The sequence below is a fragment of the Chelonia mydas genome, chromosome 1 (assembly GCF_015237465.2).
Source record: "Chelonia mydas isolate rCheMyd1 chromosome 1, rCheMyd1.pri.v2, whole genome shotgun sequence".
NCBI lineage: Eukaryota > Metazoa > Chordata > Testudines > Cheloniidae > Chelonia > Chelonia mydas.
The window spans coordinates 28,355,234-28,375,310 of NC_057849.1; the positions used below are offsets into that span (position 1 = coordinate 28,355,234).

The 20,077-nt window shown below is 45.4% G+C and overlaps 1 protein-coding gene across 5 annotated transcripts in view; it reads left to right on the forward strand.

Annotated features, from left to right (window-relative positions):
• Nucleotides 1-210: 210 nt before the first annotated feature.
• AMOTL1 (angiomotin like 1) overlaps nt 211-20,077 on the forward strand; it is a 131,869-nt gene continuing 112,002 nt past the window's right edge. For 2 of the 5 annotated variants that reach the window (XM_027821835.3, XM_043529170.1), the window contains exons 1-2: nt 211-346; nt 5,007-5,057. In XM_027821835.3, coding sequence (XP_027677636.2) covers nt 253-346; nt 5,007-5,057 — 145 coding nt within the window. In that variant the 5' untranslated portion in view covers nt 211-252. Of the gene's footprint in view, nt 347-5,006; nt 5,058-15,259; nt 15,596-20,077 lie in introns of those variants that run through there. The other 3 variants (XM_037889715.2, XM_037889718.2, XM_027821836.3) reach the window with 3 other exon arrangements.

Below are 20,077 nucleotides of genomic sequence, written 5' to 3' on the forward strand. Positions count from 1 at the left end.
CTTCACCCTAGTCAAACCAACACCTAAACGTAATCTGGAAACTGTACACCCTTTCCATGTCTTGCACCCCCATGTGTGGTCTGGGCACAATTTGGCCAATAGGGTTAGACATAGAAATACTAGTTTCGCTCTGCATCAGTGGTTAGCTGTTTGCAGATTTTGAAGCCTGGCAATTGCAATAATTCACAATAGGTTTTGGTTATTCCTCAGACAGAACTCCAGGAGGTGTTACCAGCAACTCTCTGACACTGTATGGGAAGCATGGACCTTGGTGACAACCGGAAGCTGGATGAAATCAACTGGCTGACTCAAAGTGGTATTTTTCACTTTGCTAGTGACAGAGGAGGTACGGTAGCTGTGCAGCTTTTAATCCACCTGTTTAGTGTGTGTCTCACTCTCTGTGCCCCAGACCCAAAAACCTTCCAAACAACAGTTTTGTGGAAACCAAAGTGTTTTGCTTTAGCAAAAATGTACCACCCAACTCTATTTATTTTCCTTTAGTGCTGGTGATGGCCAATCTTGGCACCTGTTACATGTCTTGGGAATTGTCCAAGATATTGCATGGCCTTTATCCCTACAAATGCTTTCAAACTATTGGACCTTGTCCTTTGGCTTAGGCAGCAGGGGCTTATGCAACACAATGTACGGCCAACCTGTGGAACTTGTTGCCGGGGGATGTTGTGAAGGCCAAAATTATAACTGGGTTTAAAAAAGAAATAGATAAGTTCATGAAGGATAGGTCCATCAACGACTATTAACCAAGATGGTCTGGGATGCAACCCCATGTTCTGGATGTCCCTAGCCTCTGATTGCCAGATGCTGGGATTGGACAACAGGGATGGGCCACTCGATAATTACCCTGTTCTGTTCATTCCTTTTTGAAGCGTCTGGCATTAGCCACTATTGGAAGACAGGATACGGGCTAGATGGACCATTGTCTTATTCAGTATGCCCATTTTAGATCCATAGATCCTTGGTTCAGTCCCTGGAGACAATGACCACAACCACCAGAACATGTCCTGTTAACACTAGAGATTCTCTGATGCTATTCAGCAGTCTCTAGCTATGAGGTATAGTATGTGTTTGTGTTGAAGTGAATAAGGCTGTACTAATAATCAGCTGATAAAATTGTCATTTCACTGCTTACCAAACTTGGATAGCACTTCACCTGCACTGGTGCTAGGGCTTAAATTCAGCAGGAGCCCACTGGAGCAGAGCTTTGGTAAATATTTTCAAACCCGTGGGAGCTCCGCTGGAGGTGCCGGTGCCTCCCAGCACCCCCCTAGGTCCCTGGGACTTAAGTCTGGAGCCCTGAATGGGGGGAGGGGCCTCCAGGAAATAATCTTTGAGAATTTAAACCCTGACTGGCGCCATCCTGATCCCGCAGTCCACCTTTGATAGAGGGGATGTGCTGCATCAGGGGCGGGGTCAGGGAAGATTCTCCTGATTGTGGTCCATCTGAATGCACCAAATTGTGGGTCTAATGTACTTAAATATTTGCACAAAAATGTAATTTCTTTTCCTCAGAGTCCAATGTGGGAGTTGCAGGGGGAAAGAAGGCTGTTACACAATAGTCTGTTTGTTTAAAAGGGTATGAAGTAAGGCTGGATAAGGCAACAGATAATCTAAGGTTCCTGGTGTAATTACTTTGTCCATTTTAAATATCTAGAAGAAAAACATTTTATATGGTCTTATCTCAATTCCCATTACTATTGATTTGTTGAACACTGGCCATGTGCTCAGGTCTATGTTATTCTTTCATATTTATATTATTGTAGTTCCCAGAGGCCCTGATCCTGTTTGTGTTTGGGGGCTGAACAAATAGTGGTAGACATGGTCACTGCCATCAATAATTTACACTCTAGGAAGACAGGCAAAATATAAGGATAGAGAAGAGAGAGATGATCAGATATAATGATTAGATACATTTATACAATTTGTATATGTCTGTGTGCACATTTATCAATCTGTGTTCCAATCTACTCTATATTTTTGCAAATAAATATAATAGATCTGATGGAAAAAAATTCTAAACATTTTTCAAAAAATTTATTGCATTTTTAGAATTTTGAAAAACACTGAAATTTTTATGAAAATTTTTGAAAATAAAATTTTTTCCACCTGCTCTGAAACAAGCACTGTCTTAGCGAACCCTCAGACATCTCCCACCATTGTCCCGCGACCTAACCATTAAATGTTGGCTGATTTCTTATTGGCACCATAGCATAGTCTTTCCTCAGCTAAGGTCAGGAAAGGAAGGATGGGCTTGTGGCTGAGGTTGGCCTGGGACGCAGGAGATGTGGATTCATTTCTCAGCTCTGCCATAAACTTCCTGTGTGACTCTGGGCAAGTCACTTTGCTTCTTTGTTCTTCAGTTCCCCGTCTGTTAAGTGGGGATGATTCAGAGATAATAAGGCCAGAAGGTACCACTGTGATCCTCTAGTCTGACTTCCTGTAAAACACAGGCCATAGGACTTTTGTGTTTGAATTAGAGCAGTGGTCACCAACCAGTCGATCATGATCAACTGGTTGATCCTAGAGGATCTCCCAGTCGATCGCGATCTCTGGTGGTGCAGCGGGGCTGCCTCTAAGGCAGGCTCCCTGCCTGCCCCAGCCCCATGCCGCTCCAGAAAGTGGCCAGCGCAGCCCTGCAGCCCCAGGGGTGGCGGGGTGGGGGGGCACGCAGGGGGGCAGGGGTCTCCCTCCATGTGCTGCTCCTGCCTGCAAGCACCGCCCCCGCAGCTCCCATTGGCCAGGAACAGGGAGCTGTGGCCAATGGGAGCTGCAGGAGCGATGCCCGCAGAGAGGGGCAGTGCACAGAGCCACATGCCCCCTGCCCCCCCGAGGGGCCACAGGGGCATGTTGGCACCTTCCGGAAGTGGCATGGGGCCAGGGCACGCAGGGAGCCAACCTTAGTGGCAGCCATGCTGCACCGCCGACCGGGAGCCGCTGGAGGTAAGTGCTGCCCAGCGGGAGGCCACACCCCAACCCCCAGCCCTGAGTCCCCTCCCTGAGCCACCAACCCATACCCCCTCCTGCACCCCAAACCCCCTTCTGCACCCCAAGCCGCAGCCCTGAGTCAGCACCACAAACCCCCTTCTGCATCCCAACCCCCAGCCCTAAGTCCCGTCCTGGTGCCAGCACTCCATACCCCCTCCTGCACCTCAAACCCCCTCCTGCACTCCAAGCCCCAGCCCTGACCCTCCTTCCAAGAGCCAGCACCCCATACTCCCTTCTGCACCCCAACCCTCTGCCCCAGCCCTGACTCCCCTCCCAGAGCCTGCACCCCCACCCCTTCCTGCACCCCAACACTGTGTCCCAGCCTGTAGCCCACTCCTGCACCCAAACTCCCTCCCAGAGCCCACAACCCACACCCCCTCCTGCACCCCAGCCCCCTGCCCCAGGCTCAGCCCAGAGCCCGCTCCCACGCTGTGAACCCCTTGGCCCCAACCCAGAGGCCGCACTCCCTCCTGAAACCCAACCCCCTACCCCAGCCCGCTCAAAATGAGTGACAGTGGGGAAGAGCAAGCAATGGGGCGGGGGGAATGGAGTGAGCAGAGCGAGGCTTTGGGGAAGGGGCGGGGCACCGGGGAAGGGGCGGGGCACCAGGGAAGGGGCACAGTAGATCCTGTGTTGCCCTTAAATTCGAAAAGTGATCTTGCGCTTAAAAAGTTTGGAGACCACTGAATTAGAGCATATCTTTTAGAAAAACACCCAGTAATGATTTTAAAATTGCCAGTGATGGAGATTCCACCACAACTTTTGTAAGTTGTTCCATTGGTTAATTAACCTCACTACGGTTAAAAAATTGCATCTTATTCCCAATCTGAATTCGTCTGGCTTCAGCCTCCAGTCATTGGATCTACTTACAGGTTTGTCTGCTAGACTGAAGATCCCAATAACAAAGACAGTATAGTATAATAGTACTTCCTTCCCACACAGGGGTGTTGTGGGGATAAATTCACTGATGTGTGTGAAGTGTCAAGTCCTTTGGTGAGGGTGACTTGCTAGATTTCAAGTCCCCATGTCTTATCCTCAGTGTAGGATAGTCCCTAGTGATTTATTTTCTACTAGTGCCTTGTGAGAGTTTCTCCTATGAGTGTTACAGGTGAAAATTCACAGAGTTAAAGGGCTCGCTTGGTCTGCTATTCAGGAGGAGGGAGAAAACTGGGCTGTAGCCCTTCCCCTCCTCTCCATAGGTTGAAATGTACTCTGGCTACACAACATCCCCGTTTGATAGACAAGAGATTTTGGTATCTGGGAGATCAAATCCAGTGACTGAAGGGGAAAGAGTCTCTTTGGTTTCTTTGTTATTTATTTGTCTTTGAGGATCTGGCCTTTTTCAGGGTTTTTTTTTCTTTTTAAATAATAGAAAAACAAACAAAAATCTCAAAGAGGGTGGGAGAGTTAATGCCGAATACATTTGCCTGCTGTGGTTGCCTAGCAACCAGTGGGCAGGCAGGCCGGATGGCAAAGAGGGGCCTGCAGTAGCGAAGGGAGGTGTTTGTGTCCATTCAGGTGGACACAGGATCGGCGTGCTCACTTCTGGAGCCTCTGCTCTGGTTAATGATGCTTCTGGCCAATCTTTGGCCACTAAAAGGGACAGGCGATGGGAGTGGCGGGGCTTCTGAAAAGTCTGGAGGACACGGCAGAAAATGAGGTTGTTGTTTTACATGTGCAGCCTGGGTGTCCCATCACGGATCAGAATGGTGCAGTGCAGCCCCCCAGGACTCTGCCAACGCAAAGTGTATGGGTGCTGGTGGGACGATGAGGTTTCATTTTGCAGCAAGAATATGCTTTGGTTTTGGGGCTGAATTGACCCAAAGTTTCTTTGACAATTGCTAATTTCCAAACAGACATGCTGAGAGAAAGCACCACCTGGCAGAACTAGCGGCGAGCTAAGCAACGGCCTCACTGCAGTGTTACTAGAAGCAGTTTTATTTCTCTAACAATATACACCTATGAATCAGGCTGCTCTTTCCAGGCATTTGTTCTTCTTCCTGCAGACAATGAGATTTCTGAAGGCGCACCAGCACCATTCAGATTGGATCAGTTGGGTAAGTCCCATGCAGAGCATATATTCCTATGTCTTTTTCTTCTCTGCATCCTATACTGTAATCTGGATGAGAAGACTTAGTTAAAAAATAGGGCAGCTGCTGAGTGCAGTCTGCCGCATAAATGCATCATTACCAGTAGCTCCTTTCTGCATTGCTTTTAAATGCACAGACCAGAGAGGTGGACACTGCTGGATACTAGGAGATGTATTTAGTACCTTTCTGAATCACATTTGCTTGGGTATTTAATTTTGTGCCAAGAGCTTGCACCTTTCTGTTGCAGAAAGTGTAAATGCTCCAGGTTTTTGGAAGTGCAGTTAAAGTTTAACCCATGCCTGGCACCAGCACTTCTGTGACTCTCTGCTCTGATGGTTAGTGCTACAATGAGCTCCCAAAACTTTGTCCTCCGGTATGCTGTGTTCCTAGTGGTTAGAGCAGAGGGGAATCAGGACTAGAAATGTGTGAAGTCTGAGGAGTGAAGAGTCCAGCTCCCAGAATGAAATCAATAGTTCACTTCATATGGGTTGGTTTGGCAGGATTCGACAAACTTAGGGGAACATACAGTCAGCCCCTTGCTTGGGCTCAAGATCCCACGCGCTTTACCTTCAAGTGGAGAACTGGGTGCTGGTGGCCTGCTCTATCCCTGTTAAGTCTTGTAGTTAGAAGTTCCCCTGTTTGGGCTGCAGGGGGCACTAGGTAGCTTCTTGGGGGCCACCCAGTGTAGGCGACTGGCTCAAACAGGCATAAAGGCATTTCTGGGGACTGGGTGACCATCTACCCAAATAATGCAACAGGAAGCAGCAAACAGACCCTGCTGTCGGGTCTATGAGCTGAGGCTGAGAGACACCCCCTAATTATTTGCTTGGGGTCCTCCAGCACTTGCTTTCTAAGAGAGATGATCCATAATCTCTAGCAGGTTCATTAGGACATCGTTAGGCAATAAAGGTCATGAGTCTTCTCTTAACCCCAGCTCAGCAGGTCCATGGCAGAAGTAGTCTGTTTTGTAGCCCTAGCTAGAAGTGCTGTATTGAGGCAGGCCAGAGAGGATGAGATGGACTACATGTTGCTCATCAGAAGATCCTCAACAGGTGGCCCATACCATCAGCACCCTGTAGAGCCAGCTGAAGATATTGACCACCTGTTTCCCTGAGGAATGGGGAGAGGGCATGGAGACACAAGAGTGAGTGTGTGTGTGTGTGTGGTGGCGGTGTGGGTCATGCTTTCAAGACTGCCTGACAAAATGAAAAATGAGGCAAGAGGTTCCCGGGTAGTTTAGAAGTAGGAAAGGTTGGAGGTGTAATGTGCAGTAAACATGCAAAGTGCAGTTATTCCAAGAGAGCTGACGAAATATGTTCTGGTTCTATGGGCAAGTGGCTTCTCAGAAAAGCTGGTGGCATCACAGCCAGCCTGGAGTGCCCAGCCTGCTCCATTGTCACACTGACAGTTCTGCCCTACTGCCATTGAGCAAGATGGCTGTTCAGCAGCAGGTTGTCAGCATGGGAGAAGCGGAAGCTGAGGCACTCACAGCAAAAGCGGTTATCCTGAGGAAGAGGTACACTCTTTCCCCATATAACCCCTTGGTGCCAGTGGACCTAGAACAGTGGCTTTCCCTTTGTGCTTATGCTTCATACCAAAGTCATCTTAAATTGGGGTGGTTTCAGGTACGAGCCCTGTGCTCTTTGTCAGCATTCTGCACTGTGAGGGCTCTGGGACCAAGTGACGTGATTCACATTACTAAACGATAGACAGCAGACCTCTCTAAAACCAAACACGTTAATTATGTTCTCACAGGAGGAGGTGGGCAGAGTCTAATCTGAGGTGCATTGATATTTCAGGACTGTATTTGTTTGTGGTACGACTTTCAACATTCTGTTTAGCTAGACATGCAGAAAGACCCTTCTCTTGTGCTTCCCCCCAATCCTCCCCACTGCCTCACAGAGAGTCATGCACTTTTAAACTTGACCATTGGAGCAGAGCATCATGTCTCACAGAGGGCAACATTGTGTGTCCATAAGAACGTACAATTTCCCTCATTGGATCATTAAGTTCTGGTATTCCACCTCCAGGAATGGTCATCACATGAACTTTGGTGGGAAGTGAATCTTCCTTCCCCACCACTCACAGTGCACCATTTGTGCAATGTAGTTGGGGGGAAATGTCTTCCCTGACTCCTTCATTGATCATTTTATGCTCTGAAGCCTGAGATTTGAGTATTGCTGCGAACATACACTCCTTTTTCTGAAATACTGGTTTTCTGGTAAGGAGATTGGGTTTTATGGAGATACAACCTCTTTTGGAGACAACATACAGGAACTGATAGATCACCAGCACCCTAAAGTAAAACACAGGCTTGTCCATAGGCAGAATTAAAAATGAGAAACAAGGTGGGTGAGGTAGTTTCTTTTATTGGACCAATTTCAGGAGACCTGAAGAAGAGCTCTATGTAAGCTCAAAAGCTAGTCTCTTTCACCAACAGAAGTTGGTCCTATAAAAGCTATTATCTCACCCACCTTTTCTCTCGAATATCCTGGCACCAACACAGCTACAACAACACTGCATAGAAGAAAAATGGTCATTTTTATCATGTACACATCTCTACTGTGAACCTCTGGTGCCCAGAGTTTGGATTTCTTAATGCAATGCCTAAATGGAACCTATATTCTAAAAACTGGATTGTAGGGAAGCTCTTGTGAACTCTGTCTGCTTGATGTCAGGATTGAGATTATTAAAAAATAATCCATACTAGATGGGTGTCTAGTCTAGTGCTGAATATCTCTAGCGATGCAATGTCAACAGCTGTCCTTTGGCTGCTTATTCCATTGCCTAACTGATCTTATAGGTCTAAAATCTGCAAATTACTTAAAACGTACTTGCCCTGCTGCAGATTCCAACTCTTCCCTTCTGTGCTTTTCTTATTGATTTCTCACATCTTCACAGTCTTTCTTTACGTACCTTTTGTCATTGTTTTTGCCCTTCCCTTGACCACATCCTCACTAGTGATGGCTGAACCTCAAAAGTTCTAAGATCTGGTTTGGTTAAATGAAACAGCAGAGAGTTTGGATGATCAACTAGCAAGATCTTTTGGACCTACAAAACTAGGCTAACTGTGTCTTTGCCACAAGCTCTAAGCAAGGGATAGAGCATTACTGTACTTCTCTGAGAGTAGACCAGGAAATTTATTGTGACCTAGGACACTCTGGTTCCATTCCTGCTCCGAGAAGGAAATAATCTGTGCCAGCCCTCTACTCAGTGCAAATCACTTCCCCTGGTGTGCTGGTACAACTGGCAAGTTGAGGATGCTCCCACCCAGTTCCTGCTCCCCATCTGACCACTTGTGTGGGAAGGGGAGTAGCGGCTGTGTGGGAACATTCAACATCCCAGAGGCCAGAAATTATTATTAAATGTAGTTTTGGTTGCACCCTACATTTCCATTGTTCCTTCCAAACCTAGAGTAAGACAGGATCTCACATCTAAACTAGGTAAGACCAAAAGAGAATATGAGACAACTGTGCAAAAATGGAAGAACAAGGAAAGATTAGAGCTTAGAAGAAGGAAGAGAGTTTTTAGCAAGACAGAGGTGTGTGTGTGTGTGTGTGTGTGTGTGAGAGAGAGAGAGAGAGAGATCTCCTCATTGTCAGATAGTCAGAGACTTCCAAGTACAGAAGTGCTCCAAGCACTTTCATGAGATTTGGGTCCTTCCTGCTTCCTATATAGCTTGAAATATCATGAGAATGGTCTTTATTATGGTATTTGGGTTCTTTTGGCTTCCAGCATGAAACATAATAGAGGAGAAGAAAGTTTAACCAGTTTTTTTCCCCCCCACATCTCATAAAAGGCTTGGTTTGGATGAGCAGTACTGTCGTCCCTAGCAGTCACCGATGAGTCTGATCCTGCATGACGAAGGGCATCTCCTGAGTCGAGCTTTGCACGTTCAGTTTCACAAGAGCATAGGAACTGAGGGTGATGAGAAGCCTCTGGAGGTATTCATCATCTGACGCAATTGTGCCCTTTTGTAGCTGCTAGCTGAAGTATCCTGTACTCATTCCCAAGTTAAAATGATTGTGATAAGCAAGTACTGGAAGCATCATTTTGTCAGGGGTCCATAATGATTAGCCTAAAATGAACTCTTCTCTCTTCTTCTCATTCATTCTGTCTACTCTCCCAAAATTCAGGATTTCTGCGCTTATGATTCTGCCTGTGACTGTTGTTCTGTAAATGATGAAAACAGAATATTTCACACTTGCTCTGCAGCCTAGCAGAAGAATGTTGTATTGTCTCCTTGGTGAGCTGTGAGGTGGAATTTTTGGTCTCGGAGAAAGGAAGGGCAAGGGAGAGATGCTTTCTTAAGGAGGGGCGTCAGTTGATGCTGACACAGCTACATCCTGCTTCTGAGTCACACCCAACTGGAAGTGTCACTAGAAATTGGTCTGTTTGCTGCTTTAGGATAAGATAGTTGAATATCAGGGTGAAGAAAGGCCAGATGAGGAAAAATGTGTGCGAAGAAAGAGCTCTCTCCCTACATGAGTGGATCAGAGAAATCTGTGATAGACTAATGGAAATTTGATAAAAGTGGAAAAATAAAATGGGGGGACGGGGTTTGAGATGGGAAACCCACTCTTCCTGACTCCAGATCTGAATGCTTTTGTAAAAGACCTAATACATCTGTGGAAATTCTTAGAGGCTGTGCAACCAAATTTCCTGATAGCTGAACACGTGTGATTATCTAGATGTACTAGGGGAGGCATGCTACAACTACTGTGATTGCAGGAAATACAGTTTCTGTGGTACGTTGTTCCTGTGCAACCATTACAACTAGGAATCCAATCCCGTTTGACGTTTTTAAAAATCCCTTGCCTGTTTGTTCCCATTGCTTAGTAGCCACCAGCTGCTTTTTTTCCTTGTTGTTCTGACTTCATCTCTGGCTGGAATGAATCCAGGAAGCTAGTGCTCCATTTAACAGAGTCCTCTGCCAGAAACGAAACAGGTCAAATTATTAGAGGAAAGAAAAATGAAAGCTCTTTGGCAAAATTGGGAAAACAGATGTGCAGAGATGACTTTGCTGTCTGTAGTTGCAATGCTGCCTATTAAATGCACAACGGAGGGGAGCTGATAAATATGTACAGCCGTCACCATAGTGAAAACCTGGCAGTGGCTATTAATTTAGTGCAATAATATATTTCTTTTAATGCTCACCAAGTTTTTGAGTTTACTGGCCATCTGGTAGCTAGATTGTTTAAACACCTTATGCAGATGGAATTATGGAACTACTGCTTGAAGAGCACAAGTGGATGTGCCTCTGCTCATAATTTAAAACATTTCAGAGAAGCTGATGACGGTTAAAATAATATCTGCTGAAACAAGCCGTGTATCTGGGATAAATGAAGTTAGTGATTAATCAGATCAGCTACATTCTTTCCATCTGACTGGGCAGGAGACATGGTAAGGAGGCTTTTTTTAATGGATCTGTGTTACTTGCTAAATTTACTCTAATAAAACGTCTTCTTTATAGACTGTATTTTAATTCCACGTTTTGGTTCATGCTGTTGTCCAAGCATCTTACCATGACTATTTTGGTTGTTCCTATCTTAGGCTGGCTGTACATACACTATAGCAGGGGGTAATGCTAGTGGGGCTGTAAGTCGTGGGCTGCCTAGTCTAACATCAGAAGTGGCAGTCACAATCAAGAAATAATATGGGGTGCAGGCATTTGGGGTTGCCAAATTGTCGGCTGGAATGGGATAATTATTTGTTTGTTTGCATTTGGAGTTGATGTGATGACATGCGTGGGTGGTTTTAAATGTAATGAGCATCAATACCAGACTGAACTTACTGTTCAGAACGGCTGAATCCACAGGAGTTCAGTGCTCTTGCCTGCAGCCTGGGTGTAATAAACATCACAGACCTATATAATAAAAGGGAGTCACTAACACAGAGCTGACTGGGGACTCGAGATGACACAGGAGGTTGGTGATGACTCAGTGCAGAAGGGTCATTAGAAATGGGTGGAAAAATTTGTTACGTTTTGGGGAACGTTTGCTCTGCCCACTCCCAACTAAAGCAGAAATGCGTGGGAAATCTGGGGAAGTTTTTTTTCCCTCTCTCATAGATTAGAGAGCCTTCCATTTTCAGATTGCTGGTCTTAAATCTGTCCCAGGGCCCTTGTTAGCAATAGGTGGCTGGTCATGGGCCTATGTGAAATGAGATGATATCATCAATCCAGTTCATAGTGAATTCTTGTCTACATGACCGTAATAGGCATCCTCAGCAGAGAGGCCAAAGACTGAGTGGGCATGGGAACTGAAATACCCTCTTGTCCCATTAAGGGTTACATTCTAACTCCATTAGACAAGTGGTGTGAGGAAGCTGGAGCTCCTGCTGGCCTGTACCAGACCTGTCACCTACTAGAGAACTTCAGTCTCCAATCTTGCACCCTTCACAACCACTAAATTCATTGTGAAGTCAAAACAGAATTGAACAAGAGAAGGACTTTGAAAAGCACTGGCAAATGTGTCTCCAAAAATACAGGGTTTGGGGGGAAAGAGAAACAAAGTTACATAGGCAGAAAGAGACCATCATCCTCTGAAATTCAACACAATCCAGATCATGCATTGTGGGTTGAAGGGGCTATAGAAAGATGTATTAGGAGATAATCCTCTTTGCAGGTGCCTGTAAGGATAGGCTAAAACACCAAACCAAACCTTTCTAAACACTGGCTTGGAGGAGTCTCTGGCTAATGTAACCAGACTCAGTTAAATCCCACAAATCTAGTTTTATTCAGATTGTATAAAATTCAATACAGGATCAAGGTAACTAAAGAAAAAATAATTAATTTACAGAAGCCTTACCCAGGCAGCCTATGGAATGCACGACAGCCTAGAGGAGCCCAGAATTCCCATAGTATTTATCACTATAGAGATTCTCCCCTCTCAGCCCCATCTCTAGCACACACCCCATGCTAGGGGCTGTGAGGGGGCTAGCATAGCATCAAATATGGTGCTACACTGCTGCTGCACTGGGGGGATTCTCCTCCAGCCTGTTGCAGCACCTCTCTGGCCCCTCTACACCATCAGAGTAGCACATAGGAACAAGGACTGAGCCCAGAATCAGCCCCTTTGTCTTCTTTGTGGGTTTGTAAAGCATCTTGCACATTCTAGGCACTGTAAAGTAACTACTAGAATAGGGCTAATCCTGCAGTCACTGGAGGTTTTGCTTGAGTAAAGGTAGCTGGAGCAATTAAATAGAGAAATCTAAAGATACGTCTACACTTTGAGCTGGGGGTGTGATTCCCAGCTTGAGGAGACATACTCACACTAGCTCTGATCAAGCTAGTGTGCTAAAAGTACAGCATAGCCATGTGAGTGGTGGGAGGGGCTAGCCACCCTGAGTATGGGCCAATGCTAGCACTGGGTACATACTCGGGGTGGCTGGTTCCTCTTGACATGACAGCTACACTCTATTTTTAGCAGGCTAGCCACCCTGAGTATGGGCCAATGCTAGCACTGGGTACATACTCGGGGCGGCTGGTTCCTCTTGACATGACAGCTACACTCTATTTTTAGCAGGCTAGCATGATCAGTGCTAGCATGGGTATGTCTCCTTAAGCTGGAACTTGCGCCCCCAGCTCAAAGTATAGACATGCCTTAGCATTGTGTTCTCTCTCCTGATGAGAGACAAAAGAAGGAACTATCCAGTCACCGTAAGAAATGTTGGCGCCAGGAAATAAGGGAAAGGTACAGTACATTGAGTACAGGTACATGGCATGAAGGGGGTATGCCTGCCTGACCCCATGCCTCAGAAAGCTGAGTGCACCCCCTTGTACAGTGCTTAGAGATGCTTTGATGAAAGGCACTAAGTCCAAAATAATCACACACACACACATGCTACCCACATACCGGTAGGTCTCCCACTTCGCAATCAGACTCTACAGCATCATAAGTCTGAAGAATGGCTTGCTTAGGTAGGGTTGGTGAAGTTAAATCATGAATAATTCCAGCCATAATGAGAATGCATCCTGTGGAACTGGTGTGCTGAATGGCAAAGAACCACTGTGTGCTGACAAATTTCCTGTTTTCCTGTTTCTACAGTACTGCTGTCCAGCACAGTCAATAAATCCACTGCTTGACACGAAGGAATATGTACAGTAAGCGATTTATGGGAAAATGAGTCGGAAGGCAGCTGTGCAGCAGGGAGAAGGGCCTGGATTTAATAACAGTAATGTTATTTATACTGCCCCCCCACATCTGCACACTTGGGATGCTGCTCAACAAGACAACGAAAGTGCAAATACACTAACAAAATGCAAATCCTTCACTCAAATTCTAACCGGTGTGAAAGGATTTCCTAACAGAGAGCAAGAATGGTCTTGCTAAAGGCACGGGACTGGGGCTCTGGAGATCTGGATTCAATGCCTAACTCTCCCACAGACTGTCTATGTGACCTTGGGCAAGTCACTTAATTTCTTGGTGCCACCATTCCTTATTTGTAAAGTGGGATGATGATGATGATAGAGAGATGCTTTTTCTCCCACCCTTTGTCTGTCTTAGCTCTTTAGACTGTAAGCTCTTTGGGGCATGGGCTGTTATCATGTTGGCTGGGGCCTCTAGACCCTGCTGTAATACAAATAAAGGATAGCAATACTACAAAAGGGGAACACTGAGATAGGGGAAGGAGTGGAAGGTAATAAACATGGCCAGACCTGTTTTCATAGTTTCATGGAGTCTGAGGCCAGAACGGACCATTAAACCATCAACTCTGAGTGATAACTTGGGTTAGACTAAAGCCCTTCGGTCCTCAGGAGATTAAACTTGTGTGCCATAGGCAGTGAATGAGAGACTGAGGTACCACCAATGCCTGAGGCCCCGGTTTTAATGCTAAAAACATTTTTTTATCTATTCGTCTTGAGTACTTATATGGCCTCCATTCTCTCGGTAGCTGAGCACCTGATAATCTTTAATGTATTTGTCCTCACAACAATCCCTGTGAGGTAGGGCAGTGCTATTAGCCCCATTTAACAGATGGGAACTGAAGCACAGAGAGACAAATGTTATGTCTGCACTGGCAAAAAAAAAATCCTGCAGCAGCAAGTCTCAGAGCCCAGGTCGATAGGCTCGGGTTCAGAGGGCTTGCACTAGGGCACTAAAGATAGCCATGTAGATGTCCCAACCCCCTTGCCTGATTTCAGAGCCCAACTCCAGCCCAAGCAGGAATATCTACACAGCTATTTTTATCACCACAAGTCCAAGTCTGTAAACTCAGGCTCTGAGACTTGCTGCAGCAGAGTTTTGGTTATTTTATTAGTTTTTATTTTATTCTATTTTTGCATTGTTGACACACTAAGTGACTTGCCCAAAGTCACACAGGAAGACTGTGATGGAATCCAAGGTCTCCCAAGTCCCATGTTGGTACCCTAACCACCTAAAGTGATGGAGATTATGGTTGAAAAACTGACCATGTAAAAATGGGACATGCTTGCTCAACAGATCTGTTCCCTGTGATCTGTGACTTTGGTGATTAAGCTTTTTCTGCTTTTTACTCCTATTGGGATGTCAGTCAACACAGCTAAGTGAGAATGAGCATGACTCTTACTTATGTATCACCAAGAGAATTGTTAAACAAAACAAAAATTGTTAAATAAAACAATCACCAACCCCCCAAACCAACACAATTTGAATGAAATGTGATTATTTTGAATATAAAATAAATAAAATCTTAAATTACCTTCAGGGATGGATTCAGTTCGATCCATTCCAGTGCAAATATTGGCAGAAGAAACTTGCACAGGAGACCATTCTAATTAGAAATTACCAGATTCCCCCCCCACCCCCCCTCCCGCCCCCTGTGTGGAGCATGACTCTGCTCCTTCTTCACCAGAAGACCACCAAGTATTTTGTCACTCCCTTAAGCGGTTGCTTAAAACTGTTTCAATGTGTTTTTATGCCCTAGAATAAAATCCGAAGGAGTTTTAGATGAAACCGCGGTTAAAATCTCCAAACTCCTGCCACAGGGTAATATGCTGCTTTTCGACCACCAGCAGGCCCTGCTATGCCAGCGTTGCCTTCTCTGCCAGAGACTTCGCTTACTGGATTCGATCTGTCCTGCTTTACTCCGGGTGCACTAGGACCTGGTAGCTCATTGGCGTGTGCGTGCGCGTGTGTGTGTGTGTTGGAGGATAGTGTAGTGTTACCATTTCGATGCCAGTCCCCTATCCCGCCCAGCCCGCTCAGCACGGTCTGCTTGGGACTGAACTCTCGCTGGATACATGGTGCAACATTAGGACCCAGCAGAGACTACCATGATTTGGGCAGTAGGTAAAGCTCTGACATTCCTTTCATTCCAGTGTGAATGGGGCTGATTGTTGTGTCCTGGATCTGAGGTTTTCCTCTGCATCTCGATCCGTTTTCTACACATCATGTCAAGCAGCACGTTTGCACGGTAGCCGCTTTATGCTTTTTTTTTTTTTTTTGGTGGGGACAAAACTAGCCATGGTAGCCTCATGTGGATTGCAAAGTTTCTGCCGGGAACTTCTGAGCAAGAAGTGAAAGGTAATAAACACAAACTTATTTTTGGAGGGGGTGGGGGGAAATTGCAAAAGCTACTTGCTCCATGTGATCTCCTTTAACAGAGCATGGGAGACTTTGGGGGGCACCGCGGAAGGGTTGAAGCCTTTGATTGCAGCTTTGGGGCTTTATTTTGGATGTAAACAGCGACTGGGAAGTCAAGTTAGTTCGCTTTTCCCTGAAAGAGGCTGACATATGGTTGCAATGTCTGAGATTCCTTCAGTCAGAGCTGCCTGACCATGGAAGTGCCTGTTGCCTCGCTCAGCGCTTGTTGATAGTGGAGCAGACTGGGGAAGGGGAAAAGAAGCTGGGGGAGAGAGAGAGAGATTGAGAGGGTGCCTTAGTGCAGGGGTTCTCAAACTTCATTGCACCGCGACCCCCTTCTGACAACAAAAATTACTACAGGACCCCACGAGAGGCGACGGAAACCTGAGTCTGCTCACGCCCCGTCACGCCAGGTGAAGGGGGCGAAGCAAAAGCCCCACTGCCCTATGCCGGGAGGCCAAAGCCAAAGGGCTTCAGCCCCAGGCAGGGGGCCTCTAATCTTAGCCCTGCTGCCCAGGGCTGAAGCCCTTGGATTTGGGCTTGAGCTTTGGCTGCGGACCCCAGCGAGTCTCAGCCAGTCCTGGCGACTCCATTAAAATGGGGTCCCGACCCACAGTTTGAGAATCATCGCCTCAAACAGAGAAAAGCTTATAAGCCACATGCTTGTATGAAAGCTGTGCTGAGTAACCAGAATTCGGGGCAAACCGTGCACGTTCTGATACAGGTTCTGCAATCAGTCAGTACAGATGTACTGCGCTTCGGCAGCCTGTCTCAGCAATTCTGTCTTTGTTCCATGGTATGGTCAGAAATACGGCTGTTAGATAACCCTCCAGACAATACTTTTAATGAGTCGGGTGATAATTTGAAAAAGTTGCATTGAAAGGTTCTGGGCAAACGACACTCTAAAGGTTGGGGCCTGATCCTCAGCTGGCTCAACGCTGGAACTCTGAACGGACAGACACCAGCTCAGGATCTCTGATCTATGAGCTTTCCTTGGAATGTGGCAATGTAGGGGAAGAGACCCCGGTACGTTAATGCATAGGGCCTGCCGTCAGGGAGCTGGGGGTCCCACCACCCGTGCATGCTGCCGGGGACAGGGGTGGCACTTAACATGAAGAAGCAGCAACACAAGTTTATTTTTCAGCTGATTTATGTGTTGTCTTCAGCTTTAATGCAGTGTGAGAGCTGAATGACTCTAAATTGTGCAGAGAGAGACTCCACGTTTATTGAGTATCATGTTGCCTCTATATAAATCCATGGGACACCCACATCTTGAATACTGCGTGCAGATCTGGTCGCCCCATCTCAAAAAAGATATATTGGAATTGGAAAAGGTACAGAAAAGGGCAACAAAAATTGATTAGGGGTATGGAGCAGCTTCCATATGAAGAGAGATTACTAAGACTCGGACTTTTCAGCTTGGAAAAGAGGCGACTGGGTTGGGGGGGAAGATATGATAGAGGTCTATAAAATCATGACTGGTGTGGAGAAAGTGAATAGGGAAGTGCTATTTACTCTTCATAACACAAGAACTAGGGGGTCACCAAATGAAATTAATAGGCAGCAGGTTAAAACAAACAAAAGGAAGTATTTCTTTACACAACACACAGTCAACCTGTGGAACTCTTTGCCAGAGGATGTTGTGAAGGCCAAGACTATAGTTCAGGGTTTCTCAAAGTGGGGGTCAGGACCCCTCAGGGGGTCGCGAGATTATTACATGGGGGGGGTTGCAAGCTGTCAGCCTCCACCCAAACCCCCTTTGCCTCCAGCATTTATAATGGTGTTAAATATATTAAAAAGTGTTTTTAATTTATAAGGGGGGGGGGTCGCACTCAGAGGCTTGCGGTGTTGATGGGGTCACAAGTACAAAAGTTTGAGAACCAGTACTATAGTTCAAAAAAGAACTAGATAAGTTCATGGAGGAGAGGTCCATCAATGGCTATTAGCCAGAATGGGCAGGGATGCAAAATCATGCTCTGAAGTGTCCCTAGCCTTTGTTTGCCAGAAGCTGGGAATGGGCAACATGGGATGGATCACTTGACGGTTACTTGTTGTGTTCATTCCCTCTGGATCGCTTGGCATTGGCCACTGTAAGAAGACAGGATACTGGGCTAGATGGACCATTGGTCTGACCCAGTATGGCTGCTCTTATGAAACAATAGTTTTAAAACCTTCCCAAGCAACACACATGATTTCTATGCATTTATCGTCTTAAAAATAGTTTTAGGGTCAGTAAAGAAATGACCGTCTAAGTCATAGAATCATAGAACTGGAAGGGACTTGGAGAGGTCATCTAGTCCAGTACCCTGCATTCAAGGCAGGAATAAATATTATCTAGACCATTCCTGACAGGTGTTTGTCCGACCTGCTCTTAAAAATCTCCAATGATGGAGATTCCATCATTCCATCAAGTCCTATCATTATGTTTCCAGTTTTCTTCTAAGGTTGAATATGTCAAGTGTTTGATTAAACTTTATTAGAGAACACTGAAACTATTTCCATCTGAACTTTAAGGTTAGGGAACTAAATGTCTGTGGGTAGTGATGTGTCCTTAAAAGTCCCTTATTAAAAAGAACCCTAGGCCACTTGTAATACTCTTCTCAATATACATCAGAAATGTCACTATACGTTGTCGTTTAAAGTGGTTTAGGCCATCAGTGCAAGAAGTTTTAACAGACTCCTTTCTTTGAAACATTTTAATTACTGAGGTGTGATTAAAGTGACATTAATAATTATTCAATCAAGCATCCTGCACTAGAAGTGAAAATGTGAGTTTGAAAACACTCAGCAATCATTTAGCAGTTGGTGAAGCCAAAGAGATAGGAGCCTTTAGAGCACATATAGATTAGAATTTGTCTTTCTGGATGCTTGGGCTTAGCAATTTTAATCAGAGTTTAGAGTAAATCATCAGACAAGGGGAATATGCATGTAAGGTTGTTTGAAGTCAGAGGAGAGACGTAAGTAGGATATTTTCTTCTTTTGCAGGCATGCATGGTGGGCTGGGGGAGGAGAAGGAACTGGTCTAAAGAAGCTTTTGTATTTAGGTTACACTTTATTAGAGAATGGGAAAACATACTAATGCACCACAGGAAAGAATGAAGATAAAACTGTATATAAAGGATGCATAGATGGGAAATCAAGTCAGTTTAAAGAAGAAAACCATTAAATTGAGGCAAGTTTAGAACCTGAAATTACAAGTCTCACTGCCAGTTATTGTGGTTTTACATTTTCCTATTTTTTAAAAAAGTTTTTTTTCTCTCCCATTGCTGTATGAAAGACCCACAAGAACAATAGTGGAAATTGACTTAGTGGCTATACAGTGGAACCCATGCAAATGATTATTCAGCAGGTGCTGTCAGATGCACAGAGCAAATGATCAGTTATATCTCATGTGTCTATCGACGCATTTGTAAGGCCCTGGTCATGGTAGTATTTATAGTAGTACTTTATAGTGTTTATAATAATCTTAGGTGTTTTACAATAGTAGGTAAAAAACAAAAAGCCTTTCAGAGAGAGAGAGAGAGAGTGATTTTTAAATTGAATGGGGTCCTTTTACATTGTCTGCATGGAAATTTGAGGGGTGTATTTATGACAGCTATGTTGCAATTAACAAAAAGAGTTAATTATTTGAAAAGTATTTTAAAGGTGGCCTGTAAATACTTTATCAAAAAAACGACTGTGTGTTGAGTTCTCCAAATAGCAAAGGTAAAGGGATTTTTCACCCTCTAGTTACATTAAAGTCTCCCCTTTTTTTTTCAGTCCCCCTTAAATTGCAGTACCATGCTCTTGCCCAACTGTGAAGCCCCAGCAGGCCCCCTGTTGTGATGTCATAGCTAATAATAGTTCTACAGCAACTTTCATCCAAAGATCTCATAGCACTTTACAATCATTAGCAGATTAAGCCTCACAATACCTCTATGAGGTAACTCTATCGTGATTGCTTCACTAAAAATGCAGACACTTCTGAAGTGGAAAGTAGTAGCTGTGTAACAGAGCACAGCAGTCTTGCATAACATTTTAGTACAGGAGGTGAAGTACACTGATCCTGCTGAAACTGCTGAGGGAATGTAAATAGGCAGAATATAATTGGCCAAGTTCCCAGGGGAACCTACTGTGCATGGAATTGGCCTATAGGGATTGTACAGCACCTGGCACACTGGGGCCCTGATCGTAGTCTGGGCCTCTGGACACTACTGTAATACAAATCATAAATACTAGTAGCAGAGTCAGGTCAGTGATGTGTTGAGAGGCAGTGTGGTCCAGTGGATAGGGCACTGGATAGGTGCTTGGGGTTCTGTGCCTGGCTATGCCACTGGCCTGCTAGGTGACGCTGGACAAGTCGGGTCATCTCTCTCTACCTCAGTTTCCCCTTTCTGTGAAAGGAGGATAGTGGATCTTATCCCCTTCGTGATCTTCAGTTAA